This window comes from Podarcis tiliguerta (assembly GCF_965153285.1).
Source record: "Podarcis tiliguerta genome assembly, chromosome: 16".
Classification (NCBI taxonomy): domain Eukaryota; kingdom Metazoa; phylum Chordata; class Lepidosauria; order Squamata; family Lacertidae; genus Podarcis; species Podarcis tiliguerta.
Window position 1 is genome coordinate 29290706 of NC_139549.1, and position 17068 is coordinate 29307773.

Below are 17068 nucleotides of genomic sequence, written 5' to 3' on the forward strand. Positions count from 1 at the left end.
AATGTGTTAATATGCAGCTGCCAAACCTGCACATGCACTCAAATCCTAGGACTCATCTCCATCAGCAGGAGTATTTGGGTATGGTTGCTTCCACCCCCAACTTTTAAATGGACTCATGGCTTAAAAGGACACCATTTTGTTCCTGTGGAATGGGTGGTGAGATGATTGTGCTACTGAGATTTGCAAATGGCTTGCTGAGCTTTAGCATGGTGGTATGGAAGGGGCTTAGAGCTGTAGATGAAAATGTCCGGGTCTTTTAAAATCCTTAACGTGTACTGTTGTTGCCGGCAGAAGTTTGGGAAGGTATGCCTTTTAAACAGATATCTTCACACCCCCTGTTTTGCTTCTTATAGGTACAGAAACTACTCTGCATGTGCCCAGTTGACATCCATGGGATCTTTCAGCTGGATGAGCGTCGTAGAGATGCTGTGATTGCTTTGGGAATTTTTCTAATCGAGTCTGACTTGCAGGTACAATATGCTTCTTACTCTAAAATATGTTTGTTTACTTGACGGGATTTATAATCTGCCAGTTCAACAGCTTCCAAAAAGTTTTGAATTCACATAAAACTAAACAAACAAACAAAAAAAACCCCATGTAATATAAAAGAGTAGCACAAAAGCAATATACTGAAGTTTAAAGAGCCTGGTAAAACAAAACTATCTTCTTGGTCAGGGGTCAGCATCCTTTTTCAGCCATGGGCCGGTCCACCATCCCTCAGACCATGTGGTGGGCCGGACTACAGTTTTTTTGGGGGGAAATGAACGAATTCCTATGCCCCACAAATAACCCAGAGATGCATTTTAAATAAAAGGACACATGCTACTCGTGTAAAAACATGCTGATTCCTGGACCGTCTGCGGGCCGGATTGAGAAGGCGATTGGGCTGCATCTGGCCCCCAGGCCTTAGGTTGCCTACACCTGCCTGTTCTTGGTGCTGAAATCACATCTAGGTAGGTATTTGGTGGGCCTCCTTGAGAAGTTCTTTCCACAGTCAGGGTTCCAGCACCAAGTAAGTGCTTTTTCTTTGTAGCTATTCACTGCATCTCAGTTGGTGGGGGCACCCAAAGAAGGCCCTCCATTAAAACTCCTACTGGAATGTTTTAATTTGATCTGTAGCATCAGATTTAGTTAGCGATTTGGCTTTGAAAGGATATTAAAGCTGTGTGGCAGTAAACATAATCAGATGGCTGTTCCTTTTCCTCTGCATGCAATATCTAGTTTCACAATTTTCTTGCCTTTGCCTTCAAAACTTTCCATGGCCTTGTCCCTTTGTATAACCCTGGGCTTATTTCCTGTTGCATCCTTTCCTGTGTGATTCGGCTCCACCACATACTGTTGTCTGAAGATGTCCCACCTCCAGAAATCTCTTCACTGAATTCTACTTGGTTCCTGGTACTAACTGCCTCCTTGAATGTCTCCTTGCACCCACGTGCTTTTTTTCTGTTAAGTCCTTCCTCAAAGTTTGCCTTTTTCTGGGAGACCTTTGTATCAGTCCCCTAATCCCCATGTCTTATCATAACCAAGGCAAAGTCCATGTAATTGAACTAATCACATCTTCTTCCCCTGTTTATCCACCCATAAATTACCTGTATTCCTTTACTGTTTGCCTGAGTCTATTTTAGATTGTTGACCTCACCACCTTGGGGCAGAAACTGTCATACCGGATATTTGTAAAGCACCATGTACATAGACGTCACTTTGTTAATTTAGTAAATTAATTCAGATGGTTCTAAAATTTCCTCTTTCCATTCCAGCATAAAGATACTCTTGTTCCTTATCTTCTCCGGCTGTTAAGGGGCCTTTCCAAAGTCCAATGGATAGAAGAAAGCAATTCACGCAAAAGCAGAGGTGAGGTTTTAGATTCTTGTTGTCAGAATTTGGTCCTTGGTGGCCTTTTTTTTTGGTAAGTAATTGACTAAGTTTTGTAAGTGCAATCCTATGCATACCTGCTCAGAAATAAATCCCATTGAGTTCAATGAGACTTACTCCCAGGCAGTGTTATTTTGGTAAAAAGATGAGGTAAAAGGTAAAGGTACCCCTGACCATTAGGTCCAGTCATGGCCGACTCTGGGTTTGCAGTGCTCATCTTGCTTTATTGGCTGAGGGAGCCGGCGTACAGCTTCCGGGTCATGTGGCCAGCTTTCGAACTGCTAGGTTGGCAGGAGCAGGACCAAGCAACGGGAGCTCACCCCGTCGCGGGGATTCGAACCAACCTTCTGATCGGCAAGCCCTAGGCTCTGTGGTTTAACCCACAGCGCCCCCCGTGTCCCTTGGAAGATGAGGTTCTGATACTCAGATTTTAATAAAAGTGCTGTGGGTGCCAGCATGAAATAGTTGCCATGGGTAGCAAAGAAATCAGTGATGGTACTCTGTATAGTGGTACCTCGGGTTACGAATTTAATTCGTTCCGGAGGTCTGTTCTTAATGTGAAACCATTCTTGACCTGAGGCGCGCTTTCGCTAATGGGGCCTCCTGCCGGCGGTGCACGATTTCCGTTTGCATCCTGGGGCAAAGTTTGCAACCTGGAACAACTACTTCCAGGTTAGCAGAGTTTGTAACCCGAGGTACCACCGTACTGGTGTACACTGTCAGAAAAAGAAAGCGGTGCTCCCAGGTAAGTGTGTAAATAAGTGTTGGGGATTCTTTTTCAGCCCCACACGACATCCAAACTGGAAAACTAGCACTGTTAACTAATCAGAAGCTGATGCTGCTTTGATATTCTGGTCTGTAAGCCATGCTTAAATTATGGTTTCCCATAGGAATATGTAGTTTAATAAATCACAGTATCTTTTTCAAAGCTGTGCTAGCAAGGGCAGGAACGAGGATCGGGCACACGACCAACTCTCAGTCCAGTAAACCATGGTTTGTCTGAACTAGACCTTAAACAAATTGTGACTTGTAATGGATTGCAGTTGTTGCTGCGTGTTAGTCATAATCTTGATGTGTCTTTACCATACTTGTAGGCATGCTTCCGATTCCAGAAAACTTCAGTTTCTGTTTGGTGACTTTGTTGTCAGATGTGGCTTACAGGGATTCTGTTCTGAGAGAACAGGTAAAATTCACCGGGAAAATGGGGCAGGCACGTCTTGGGTAGTAAAATAAACATTTCCTGTATTAATCATAGTTCCATAACTTGTGTATCAACAGCTTTTCTTAAAAAAACAAACAAACCCTGAAAATATTTATTGACTAAGGCAGCTTAAGTAATGACATTTGAACAGATATATAAATTATTAAATAATAATGAAATCAGGAGTTGTCTTCCTTCTTTTTCTCTGCCCCCCCCCCCGCCAGGGAATTAATAGTACAAATTCTTCTAAATGTTCTCATTCTTCAGTGTATTAATTACACTAAAAGCTTATATGGAGCAACTCATAAGAGGGCTTCTAAAATGCGGACAGTTTACCAAACTTTCTCCATTCTGCTAGCAATTCCTTTAAGTCAGCAGTCCTTTTAGCAGTCTGTTTAGGGAAGTTTTTAATGACTGATGTTTTAATGTATTTTTAATCTTTTGTTAGAAGCCGTCCAGGCTGGCTGGGGAAACCCAGCCAGATGGGTGGGGTATAAACAATAAATATATTCTATTCTATTCTATTATATATTATTCTATTATTCTATTCTATTCTACTTATATTGTATTATATTATATTATATTATATTATATTATATTATTAATTCTGTCATGCTGTGAAAAGTTGCCATGATGCTGATCATTGCAAAGTTCTCAGACCATTACAGACGGTTTTGGTGACTTTACATACATTGATTTCATTGACACAAATGACAAATAGGATCTAGTAGAATCTAGAATCCTATCATAGTAGAGTCAATAAGATCTACTTTTTTGCCCCCTTGTATATCAAGCAGCAATTGATTTCCCATATATGCTAAGGGTGTGAATTATTATATTTAAGGAAAGTGTCCCTGATAAGAGCCCCTTTCAGAAGTGTTCCTTCACATGTTCACTGAGTATGGAGACGGAGGGCGTGCCCAGAGTTCCTTCTTCCAATGTAATGACCCTTGATCCTTTGAAAATGGAGCCTGCATGCACGCAGCTATTCATGTGTGGGCTTCCCATTCAGACCTGTTGCCAAATATGCAGAGGTTAAGAGTGGGGCTGCTAGGTGTGGTAACACTGGTGGGTTAGGCTTGGTACAACCCTGTTCCCTCTGCACACATTTGGTTAACATGTAAAGAGCACCAATGAAATTCGGTCTAAAGGAAATTGTTTTGTAAATGGTTATTTCCTATAATTATGCTGTCTCGGGATATTCTGCGCACTGAATTTTAAATATTAATGCCTCCCCCCAAAAAACCTGGCTGAAATTATAGAGTGCAGTGCTAAAATTCCCACTTTATCTTAGTCTTGCACCTTTAAGGTGCCATACTTGCACTGCAGATTGAAATTCATCCCATCTGCCGATTTTAAAAATGCCTGTTTTGATTATTTCAGATTTTAGAGGCAATTTTGCAAGTGATGCAGGTCCTCCTGGGAATGTGCCAGTCCCCCGAAATCCAGGATAAAGGTATTGAAAATGTTCCAGTAGATGCTGCTGTTTTTATTATTACAAATGTAAATTCAATTGTGCGCTCTCATTCTCTAGTTACCATTATGCTGTATGGTGTACTTCACGGTGGGCTGATTTCCCCTGAAACCTGCTCCCTTGAGGTTCCTCAGAACATTTCTGAGTAGAACTTGTGGTCCTTTGTTCTTGCAAATTGAGAGCCTGGTTCATCACAGCACCCTCTTATTGGCTTCTTCCATTTTTCTGTGTCCTGATTCCTCCCTCTTCCGTCTCTTGGATTCACCACTGTGTACAATTACCGTATTTTTTGCTCTATAAGACTCACTTTTTCCCTCCTAAAAAGAAAGGGGAAATGTGTGTGCGTCTTAAGGAGCGAATGCAGGCTGCGCAGCTATCCCAGACGCCAGAACAGCAAGAGGGATCGCTGCTTTCGTTGCGCAGCGATCCCTCTTGCTGTTCTGGCTTCTGGGATTCAGAATATTTTTTTTCTTGTTTTCCTCCTCCAAAAACTAGGTGCATCTTATGGTCTGGTGCGTCTTATGGAGCGAAAAATGCGGTAATACAGAAATTACTCCTCCTCTTTCCCGCGGTACCACGCTCCTTTATTCACCTCATCAGACTTCTCTTTGGCTCTTAGGAACTGAGGTTGACACATTTCTTGGACTATATCACCCCTGACCCTTGGCCATGCTGATTGGGGCAGATAAAAGCTGAACTCCAGCACCAGACTGGAGAAGGCTGATACGTAGGCTCAGGTTAGATGTAACTGGAAACCATGGCTTTCCATTATGTAAATGAGCAGAGCTGAACCTTGGATTTACATGCCTCCAATCTCTGTCCTTTTTCGTGGAAATGGGAAAAAGATCAGAAGCATCTTCTCTTTGCAGTTCCCTGGAATAAATGTTCCTGTGGCTTGTGCAAAGTCTACTTAGTGCGGGCATAGGCAAACTCGGCCCTCCAGACGTTTTGGGTCTACAATTCCCATCATCCCTGACCACTGGTCTGTTAACTAGGGATCATGGGAGTTGTAGTCCCAAAACATCTGGAGGGCCGAGTTTGCCTATGCCTGACGTAGTGAAATCAATTCAGGTTCTGAAAGGGAACCAGACAGGGGGCCTTCTCAGTAGTGGTGCCCTCCCTGTGGAGCGGCATCTCTTCAGATGGCAAGGAGATAAAGAATTGCACAACTTTTAGAAGACACCTGAAGGCAGCCCCGTATCGGGAGGTTTTTAACGTTTGATGTATTATGTTTTTATATATTCTGTAAGCCGCCCAGGGTGGCTGGAGAAACCCAGCCAGATGGGCGGAGTATAAATAATAAAGTAGTGATGATGATGATGAAACCCCAGTTTGATTCTGATTTTCCTCTCAGTAAGTAGAATGTAAACAAGCCACAGTACCATAAGTTCAAATGTAATAGAGAGCTGTGGTTTGCTTGAAGGCAGAAGCAGATGCTTCTGATTTCCTTGCAGCTGCAAAAGAAGGAGATAAATGGTGGGATTTGAGTCTCCCTGCAACACATTTGCAAAGCAGGAAAAAGAATGGTTTCCAATGATGTCTGAGCTGGGACATCGTGATGGTAAAGGTAAAGGTACCCCTGCCCGTACGGGCCAGTCTTGACAGACTCTAGGGTTGTGCGCCCATCTCACTCAAAGAGGCCGGGGGCCAGCGCTGTACGAAGACACTTCCGGGTCACGTGGCCAGCGTGACATCGCTGCTCTGGCGAGCCAGAGCCGCACACGGAAACGCCGTTTACCTTCCCGCTAATAAGCGGTCCCTATTTATCTACTTGCACCCGAGAGTGCTTTCGAACTGCTAGGTTGGCAGGCGCTGGGACCGAGCAAGGGGAGCTCACCCCGCCGCGGGGATTCGAACCGCCAACCTTTCGATCGGCAAGCCCTAGGCGCTGAGGCTTTAACCCACAGCGCCACCCGCGTCCCTTATCGTGATGGTAATGCTGTTTAAAAACCAACGTTGCATTTTCCAATTGGAAGAAACAAACTTTTAGAAGCCAAAGATAAATGGACCACTTTTGTTTTCCAGAATATTTATGCAAATACGCTGTGCCATGCCTGATTGGAATTTCACGAGCGTTTGGGCGCTACAGCAACTCGGAAGAGTCTCTCCTGTCAAAGCTTTTCCCTAAAGTTACTCCGCATTCCCTCAGAGCCCCACATGAGTTGGATGGTATTCGTAGACGCTCTTTTAATGACTTCCGCTCGATACTTCCACATTCTCTACTGACGGTCTGCCAAGAAGGATCTCTCAAGAGAAAGACCAGCAGCGTGTGCAGCATCATACAGGTTGGTTCAGTTGCTTTTGGAATAAAATTAACCTATCACCTCTTTTCTGAACCATGGATTAGTTTTTAGTATACAGGATATCACTGAATTTTGTTTTCTTATTTTGAGGGGCGTACAGTCATACCTCAGGTTGCGAATGTGATCCGGGCAGGAGGCACGTTCGCAACCTGCAGCGCCGCGTCTGCACACGCACATGCCGTGATTCGCCGCTTCTGCGCATGTGCATGACATCATTTTGTGCTTCTGCGCATGCGCAAGTGCTGAAACCCAGAAGTAACCCGTTCTGGTACTTCCGGATTCAGCGCTGTCCGCAGCCCGAAAACGCGCAATCCACAGCATTTGTAACCTGAGGTGCGACTGTAATATGAAACATGGGCCTTGTATTTAGAGAGGGCCCAGAACCTATGGAACGAGCACATGTTTTGCGTTCAGAATCTCCCAGGCTCAATTCCTGCCATCTCCAGTTCGGAAAAGATCAGTATGGCAGGTGATGGGAAAGTCTCCCAGCCAGGAGAACCACTGCTAGTCAGAGTTGACAAGATCAGGCATAGGCAAACTTGGCCCTTCAGATGCTTTGGGACTACAGTTCCCATAATCCCTGACCACTGGTCCTGTTAGCTAGGGATCATGGGAGTTGTAGTCCCAAAACATCTGGAGGGCCAAGTTTGCCTATGCCTGGGCTAGATGGACAGCTTCCATTATTGGCATCTTCTCCAGAAACAGATGTTTTCGTGATCTCAGAAACTCATTGTAAATTCCACCCAGCCTCTCTGCGTTGAAAGAGCTGAGGAAATTAAAGCAGAGATTTTTTTTGCATCTGGAAGTTTCTAAGGGATGAAACGCTTACTATATATCCCAATGGGGTGGGTTTGGCCACAGATTCTAATTACCATTGGGTAGTACCGTCATACCTTGGTTCTCAAATGCCTTGGTACGCGTATGCTTTGACTCCCGAACGCCGAAAACCCGGAAGTGTTCCGGTTTCCGAATGTTCTTTGGAAGCTAAATGTCTGACACTACTTCTGCGGCTTCCGATTGCGTACAGGAAGCTCCTGCAGCCAATCGGAAGCCGTGCCTTGGTTTTCAAATGGTTCCGGGAGTCGAACGGACTTCCGGAATGGATTAAGTTTGACAACCAAAGTACCACTGTGTCTCAGAGCTAATGTTCAGCATGGAAGTTATATAGACTCTTATAGAGATGTCTTATAGAGAGTGGCTGGGGAAACTCAGCCAGAGGGAGTGGAATCTTTGTTTATATGCAGGCCTGAGATGCTTAGATTTGCTGGAGATTTTCAAAACCCCATCAGCTTCAAGGAAATTGGGCTATGGCTACTCTTCTGGAAATTTCAATCATAGTACGTGAGGGGTTTTTTTTTGTATATGAAAAGTGACCTTTGCATGACCACATTTTGTGTTCATCGCTACATTTCAGGGCAGTCCTGAACGTGGAATTCCTCCTCCCAGTTCCCCCGGAGGCACTACTGTGCAGTACTTTGAAGGTATGTTTTTGCTTTTTGGTGTAAATTATTTGGAATAGAGGCGTAATAAGAGCTATTGACCAACTTATGGTATGACTTTTAACCGTTGTCCTGCAATGAACATTCTAGGGGTGATTCCCACCACCGAGGTTAATAAAACAAATGCAAGCAACCAAATAAATAACACAGCCTAAAAATAAGCAAACAATTGCTAAGAGCAGATCAATGTCAATTGTTCTTTTTTTAAAAATAATATTTATTCAATTTTCCACAAATACAAAGATAGAGTTAAAAAAAAAGACCAAATACAATAAAGTAGAAAAAGGAAAAAGGGGGGAAAAGTAGAAATTTAAAAATACATAAAAATACATAAAAACACCCCCCTCCACCCCACCAACACAAAAAGAAAACAAAAAACAAAAACATTTAAAAAGAAAACACTTCCATTTTTCAAATTCCATCTTTCAATAACTTATTTCCTCAGCCTCCTCCCACCTCCCTTTTTGTATTCCAGTTGTTAATCAAATCAGCAAATTCTTTCCATCTTTCACTGCTTACTTGCTTATTTGCCTTAGTCCATTTAAACCTTATTCTCCCATCGGCATCTAAAAAATTGTCCAAACTCCAATCTGCTAAACGAGGAAAAAAGAAGAAGAAAAAACCTTAAATCTTATGCCCTTAAATCCTAATATCATATACCCTTAAATCCTAATATCTCAAATCTTTATCTTATTTCCACTAAAGCCAAATAAAATCATTCCACCATCTCCCAAAAGAACGGACCTCTGGAACGAATTAAGTACGTAACCAGAGGTACCACTGTGTTCAGGAGGAAAGTCAGTGCCTATATAGTGTAGAAGTAAAAGTAATATACAAATCCCCAAGACCTTGTAGTAAACGATGGTAGTAAAATAAATAAATAATAATAAATTTCACCATTGTCACTGTCCATTGGAATTGCTAGGTTAGGGATAATAACAATAACAACAACAACAACAACAACAATAATTTTTATTTGTGTCCTGCCCTCCCTGGCCAGGGCCGAGGCCGAGCTCAGAACGGCTAACATCATAAAAACAACACAAAACATAAGTTTAAAATAAGCAACCTACATCAAAAAAGTAACATTCAACAATCATTAGGAGAGTATAAAATAATAATAATATCACCATATAAAAATTAAACAGAGTCCATTCAACAGTTACAATAAATAATTTCTAAACTATAATCAATAAAACAACGGCAAGCCACAGTACATAAAATAATACAATACAAATTGAGAAGCAGAGACGAGAGGGTGGAGCAAGGCAGGTGTTTAGACTAATCCTGTACACATTTATTTGGGAGTAAGCATCTATGAATTCAGCAGGAGTTACTTCCAAGTAAGCATGCATAGACTTAGATTGCACAGCAGCAGTCCAAAGTTTATTTACCTCTAAGGAAGTTTCCTTGAAATCATCGGGACTTCTAAGTACGGAAAGATGGGGTTGGACTGTGAGCTGCTTTTTTTCAGCATTCTTTTGGTTTTAAGGGTAGGCTATAACCTTTTGTTGCTTCCCATGTTTTTAGCTGCAAAGAGCTTTGTTGTACCAGCTAACACGTAATTTAGAAGATTAACCAGACTAATCTTAAAACAAAAACAGATTGTGTTCAGCTTTGCTAAAATGCCTAATGAGAAAGGAGGGAACTTGAATTTCCTTTTACAGTTGCAAAATAAAAAAAAAATTGTGCAGTTTTCTCGTGCCATGGTGAAAAAAACCATACCTGATACCCTTTTTTCTGTGCAGCTATTAAAGATAAATGAACTCTGTGCTCTTTGCATCTATTTACTCCCTCTTTTGTTCTCTATCTGCATCTCTCTTTCACTTCAAAAAGAAACCCAAGCAAACATAGAATGGCATTAGCCTCTTTAGGTTGGAATACAACCTAAAGGATGCACACTAAACTCTTCCATTGAAGCCAGGGCTGGCTCCAGAGAGTGGCAAAGTTGGGCATTTCCCCAGAGCCTAAAAACTAACAGAGGGCCCACTACTCTTACAGTGCTTCCACTTCCATTTTTCATGGAGTTTCCAAGATGATCATCTGATGCAGAGAAACCACAATTAACGTGTCCTACCTTTTCAAGGTTAGCACCTGTCAGCACACACACACACACACACACACACACACAGAGACTGCTGTGTCGGTGCCCCCCCCCCAAAAAATTCTAAATTAGAATTGACTAGAAAGGTAAAAGGGAAAGGTAAATGACCCCTGGACAGTTAAGTCCAGTCAAGGGCAACTATGGGGTTGCGGTGCTCATCTCGCTTTCAGGCCGAGGGAGCTGGCGTTTGCCCACAGACAGCTTTCCAGGTCATGTGGCCATCACGGCTAAACCACTTCTGGCACAACAGAACACCGTGATGGAAACCAGAGCGCACGAAAATGCCGTTTACCTCCCCGCTGCAGCGGGACCTATTTATCTACTTGCACTGGCGTGCTTTCAAGCTGCTAGGTTGGCAGGAACTGGGACGGAGCAACGGGAGCTCATTCCGTCGCAGGGATTTGCACTGCTGACCTTTGATCAGCAAGCCCAAGCGGCTCAGTGGTTTAGATCACAGCACCACCTGCTCCCAATTGACTAGAAACTATGCACTGGTTGAAGGCCAGTAAGTTAGTTTGTTAATACCCCATTATAGCTAGAGATCATGCAGATACTGTCTGGGGTGTTCTTCATCTCATCGTCTTTTCCTTTGTATTCTGAATTTGTTTTGGAATGTGTGTATATATATATATAGCATGCATATATGAAATTATTTATTTTTTATTGTTGATGCTTTGATTCAGTCTCTGAGGTGTTTTATAGAAAGCTATTCCTGAATGGATATAAATAACATTTCCCCCCAATGAAAATGCTGTAAATCAGTGGAACTAGCGTAGCCCTGTGGACTTTTTAGCCTCAGATGTGATTTGTTTTTTGTGTTCTTTTGATGAATGGGCTACACACGGCACAGGCAAAGCAGTAATTAAAGAATAACGCCAATGTTTTCTGTCTCTTCTCCCTCCACCTTTTAAAAAAATAAACAGGGTCCTACCTACCTGATGGGAGTGCGTTAGATCCTGATTATTACTTCTCGACAATCAGTTCCAGCTTCTCGGTCTCGCCTCTCTTTAACGGCATCAGCAACAAGGAGTTTAACATTCCACTGGAAATGCTCCGACAGCTGCTGAACATGGTATGTCATGAGGCACTTAGGCCAGCCTTCAGTAGCCTGCTGCCCTCCAAGATGTTTGGGACTACAGGTCCTATCAGCTGTGCTGGCTGGGGCTGATGGGAGCTGTAGTTCGAAACATCTGGAGGTGCCAGGTTGGCAGGTAAAAAGGTAAAGGGACCCCTGACCATTAGGTCCGGTCATGACCGACTCTGGGGTTGGGGCGCTCATCTCGCTTTATTGGCCGAGGGAGCCGGCGTACAGCTTCTGGGTCATGTGGCCAGCATGACGAAGCCGCTTCTGGCGAACCAGAACAGCGCACAGAAACGCCATTTACCTTCCCACCGGAGCGGTACCTATTTATCTACTTGCACTTTGACATGCTTTCGAACTGCTAGGTTGGCAGGAGCAGGGACTGAGCCATGGGAGCTCACCCCGTCGCGGGGATTTGAACCGCTGACCTTCTGATCGGCAAGTCCTAGGCTCTGCGGTTTAACCCACAGCGCCACCCGCGTCCCGCCAGGTTGGCAGAGGCTGGTCTAAAAAATAGCAATGTTGCTAGCATGCCTCTTTGAGCCAGAATGCGCCAGGGCCTAATTTGTGGGTTGAAGAAAGAAACACTTTTAATAACACTGAAAGAATGTCTGGCTTTGTTTTTGTGCATGTAGGTAAAGCAGATTGTTGGGGATTCAGTCCTCCGAAACTTAGATGCCGTTGTCTCTGAGGTTTTTGAGGTATGTTAACTTCTTCACCACATTATTATTTTTAAAAGAACTTAGTTTGCTGCTTGCTATTGTGAATTGGATGGGCCTGGTTCTTAGAGTTTAATCAAAAGCTTAATGCCTACAGAGGGTTTTCCACACATATTATTAACAAACATATGGGGGGGGGGACTTCTAAAAAATTGAGGTTATCAATAGTATTAGCAATGTAGAAGTAATGTTTGAACTCTATAGATTAGCATAGGTTACATGATTAATTTATGCCTCATTTAATTCTTTTTTAATATATATAAATAGTAAAATCTGTTAGGAAAGCAATATATGTGATGGTCATTCATAGGCTTACTTATGTTTCAACGGTATAATTGTTGTAAATTATTTATAGTATCAGCCGGTGCTTTTTTTTTTTGTGGCGGAACACAGGAGTACGCATACCCCTAAACATTTTGTGAATCTCTGTACTTTTGTCCATTTACTGTATTTATTTTCCCCGATTTGAACCATAAAATGGTGATTTTTCTTGAGTCAAAATGAGAGTACGCCTAAACATTTTTAAAGAAAAAAATCACTGGTATCAGCCATATATGTGGTGCTTTGTAAAGAATTGGGGTGGGGGCAGGTCTAAGCTGCTCAGTAAAAGCTCAAGGAAGATGAAGGGAGGAGGGAAGAGGAAACTCAATCATTCTACAGAGATTAATCCTGGAAGAAAGCTTTTGGTGTTCCAATATTGCTCTCCAGATGATTTTTCAAATTGGCTGTACGTAACTGCAGCTCTCTTTCCATTTTATAGGAAAATCCCCATGCAGATTTGTTCTACAAAATGTTCAGTGATCCACTTTACGTTGCCCAGTTCAAGATGCTGAGAGACACGTTGTACTATATGAAAGGTGATATTTGAATTGATAAGCTTTTACCCTTGGTGACGAAAGAGAATTGCAAGTATATGAGTTTCATGCTTGACATTGTGGACCGGCTTAAATATAACCAGCTGTGTGAATGAACTGGACTCACACAGTTTCCCTTTTCTTCTTGTGCAGCTGCGAGGAGGAGGTCAGAAAACCTGTGGTTCAACTTTTAAACAAACTTCAGTTTTCCTATTATACCTAAACTTAGGAAACGGGGGATTGTTTAAACCAGGGTGGATATGGCCCTCCAAATTTTGCTGAACTCCAGCTTGTGTCATCCTTGACCATCAGCTAAGCCATATGGGACTGTTGTTAGTTGAAGACCAACAATATCTGGTGGGGCACATGCTCCCCACCCTTAGTTTCAAATGTAGGGTAAAGGTAAAGGTACCCCTGCCCGTATGGGCCAGTCTTGACAGACTCTAGGGTTGTGCGCCCATCTCACTCAAGAGGCCAGGGGCCGGCGCTGTCTGAAGACACTTCCGGGTCACGTGGCCAGCGTGACATCGCTGCTCTGTTTACCTTCCCGCTAGTAAGCGGTCCCTATTTATCTACTTGCACCCAGAGGTGCTTTCGAACTGCTAGGTTGGCAGGCGCTGGGACCGAACAACGGGAGCGCACCCCGCCGCGGGGATTCGAACCGCTGACCTTTCAATCAGCAAGCCCTAGGCACTGAGGCTTTTACCCACAGTGCCACCCGTGTCCCAAGTTTCAAATGTAGTTTGTTAGAAAAAGCCAGAATAAAGCTGGTGTCCTGAACCACAGTTTAATTAAGCCTTAGTTCTCTGAATTTGGACATAATGAGGAACTAAGCCATGAGTTCAGGTTCAGACTACATGTTTAGCCTAACCATGGCTTAGCAGAGCAGAGCACAACAAGCAAAGGAGGCGGAGTTTGTGATGAACTATAGTTTGACGTAGCATGACGTGTGAACCAGGCCCTGCCAAGCCAAGTATCTCCAGTGCTCTAAATATCTAAAAATTAAATTACTATCATTCAAAATATAAGCTAAAAATAACGGGACCGCCTGTCCTGGTATGCCCCACAGAGGAACTTACGGTCTTCAAATAAAAACATCTTGAAGGTCCCAGGCCACAGAGAGGTTAGGCTGGCCTCAACTAGAGCCAGGGCTTTTTCGGCTGCGGCCCCAACCAGGTGGAACGCTCTGTCACAAGAGACAAGGGCCCTGCAGGACTTGACATCTTTCCACAGGGCCTGCAAGACAGAGCTGTTCCACCAGGCCTTTGGTCAGGGTGCAGCCTGACTCCCTCCTTTGGCAATCTTTACAAAACTTTAGTTTATGGTTGCCATCAATTTTGATTTTAATTAATTTTTATAATGTTTTTATAATGTTGCACTATTTTAGTGTTGTTAGCCACCCTGAGCCCGGCTTCGGCTGGGGAGGGCGGGATATAAATAAATTTATTATTGTTATTATTATTATATAAAAACATCTGGTGCCTTATGGTAGTCCTTCTAAGTGTGTATATGCTTATTTGTCTTTCTATTTAAGACTTTTAAATAAGACACTTTTCCACAAAGCCTTTCCTTTAGTTCTTATTCTCTATACTATTTCTTGTCAGTTAACTTCAGTCCTCATCATTCAGTACTAATCTCTGTCCCAGGGAAAGGACACTTGTGGCATTCCAGATGTTCTTACACTCCAAGCATGGCCAGTGATCAGGGCTAATATGAGTTGTAGTCCACAATTTTAGGAGGACTACAGGTTTGCCACCCTGTTCTATTAATTCCTTCAATTTTTCTCTTTCCATTTTTCTTAGGCTTCAAAACTCTTGAGAATCGCTGCTTTATAGCATGCAAATGTCTTTAGGGTGAATGATGGTGCAGAAAGGAATAGTTTAAGTAAGGGGTCAGTAAAATTTTTCAGCAGGGCGCCAGTCCACTGTCCCTCAGATCTTGTGGGGGGGCTGGACTATATTTTTTTGGGGGAAATGAACAAATCCCTATGTCCCACAAATAACCCAGACATGCATTTTAAATAAAAGCACACATTCTATTCATGTAAAAACATGCTGATTCCCAAACTGCCCATGGGCCGGATTTAGAAGGCAATTCAGCCGGATCCGGCCCCCGGGCCTTAGTTTGCCTACTCATGGTTGAAGTCCTCAGGAATAGACTAGGTAGCGAGCCTATGAAATGACTGGTGCCTTACACTTTGAAATAAGTTTGTTTTAGAAAAGTGCTGTCGTGTTTCGCCAGCTTTTAGCTTTTGTTCCTCCTTTCAGTTTAGAGGTGACCACTGTAAGAATCTAATCTCCCCCCTCCCCTCCCTTTACCTTCTCAGATCTCCCAACCTCGTTTGTGAAGGAAATTCACGATTTTGTGCTGGAACAGTTCAACAGCAGCCAGTCTGAGCTCCAGAAACTCCTTCACGACGTAGACAGATTACACAATGAGCTGAACCCTCTGAAGCTACGTTGCCAAGCTAACGCTGCTTGTGTGGATCTCATGGTGTGGGCTGTGAAGGATGAGCAAGGTGTCTTGAAGCATATTTTTTTAAAAAATATATATTTTAAAAGTTTCTGGCAAAGTAGCTTGCACTATTTTTGGTAGGCTGCATTTACCCCCCCCAACCCCCCCAACCCTGCATGACATTTTGTAAAGAGCTTTTAATCTAAGTTTTGGGGGGGTGGAGGGGCGTTACTGCCTGTCGGGAAATTTCCACAACATTCATTATCTAGCACTTTCCCCCAGTTTGCCTGAAAGCCTCCTTGGGTGTCTTTTGAAACACGCAAGTCAGTTGGCCTTTTTCCCCCAAGAGAAAGCTAGTAATTAATCATTCATTCTTCCATGCGGACTTCATAAAAGTCGTAACTGTCAAAAGAAAAGCAAAGAAAAAAAACCTATTCTTAGATGGCCAAGCATGCTTTTATATCCTTTTGTTCTTTTGCAAATAAGGGGCAGAAAACCTGTGCATTAAACTGTCGGAGAAACTGCAGTCCAAGACTTCCAGCAAAGTAATCATTGCTCACTTGCCTCTTCTGATTTGCTGCTTACAGGTATGCTAGTAGTTTTGAAATGATTATGTAAGTGTGGTGTAAGCTCTATTTCCACTACCATGATTGGGAACTTGTGGCCCTCCCACACGTTACTGAAACTTAGTGGCGTAGCGTGGGGGGTGCAGGGGGGGCCGGCCGCACCGGGCGCAACATCTGGGGGGGCGCGCTCGCACTCGCAGCTCTCTGCCCCTACCTGGCTCACTCACTCTAGGGGGCGCAAATTATTTGCCTTGCCCCGGGTGCTGACAACCCACGCTACACCACTGCTGAAACTACAGTTCCCATCACCACATGCCCACATGCCCAATGGTCAGGGATGATGGGAGTTGTTGTCCAACAGCATCTGGAGGGCCCTAGGTTCCCCATCCCTGGTATAGACACTGGACTGGTTCAGACAACAATAGCCAGACTCCTCCCAGATAAATTATTCAGCGGTGGTACAGTGCTGAGATTCTTCTGTACATAATGATGTACCTTTATAGTGCCCCTGCATTGCAGTGATCCTCACTTTTAAGGTCAGGGAAAAGATGTGTGGAATTTTGCACACATTTGTCGGTGTCACATGGTTGCACGCCGCCTTCTGCTGTGCGATATTAGACACCACTTAGAAATGTTAACGATTAAACAGCATTTGATAAAGCCATGAGCTGTCAAGGCATAATTCAAGGTGTTAGTACCAGCGTATGAAACCCAAAATGGCTTGGGACCCAGGTACCTAAAAGAGTGCCTTCCCCAATACAGTGGTACCTTGGTTCTCGAACATAATCCGTTCTGGGAGTCCATTCAACTCCTGAAACCGTTCGAAAACAAAGGCGCGGCTTCCTATTGGCTGCAGGAGCTTCCTGCACTCAAGCAGAAACCGCATTGGGTGTTCAGCGTCTGAAAAATGTTCGCAGACTGGAACACTTCCGGGGTTGCGG

General features: G+C 43.5%; 1 protein-coding gene across 1 annotated transcript in view; it reads left to right on the forward strand.

Annotated features, from left to right (window-relative positions):
* The window catches only part of PI4KA (phosphatidylinositol 4-kinase alpha), a 94477-nt gene that overhangs the window by 7079 nt on the left and 70330 nt on the right, over positions 1-17068 (forward strand). The window contains exons 2-12 of the mRNA XM_083418073.1: positions 354-470; positions 1758-1851; positions 2967-3055; positions 4457-4529; positions 6573-6832; positions 8265-8331; positions 11377-11525; positions 12170-12235; positions 13014-13110; positions 15434-15625; positions 16048-16148. Coding sequence (XP_083274199.1) covers positions 354-470; positions 1758-1851; positions 2967-3055; positions 4457-4529; positions 6573-6832; positions 8265-8331; positions 11377-11525; positions 12170-12235; positions 13014-13110; positions 15434-15625; positions 16048-16148 — 1305 coding nt within the window. The remainder of the gene's footprint in view (positions 1-353; positions 471-1757; positions 1852-2966; positions 3056-4456; positions 4530-6572; positions 6833-8264; positions 8332-11376; positions 11526-12169; positions 12236-13013; positions 13111-15433; positions 15626-16047; positions 16149-17068) is intronic.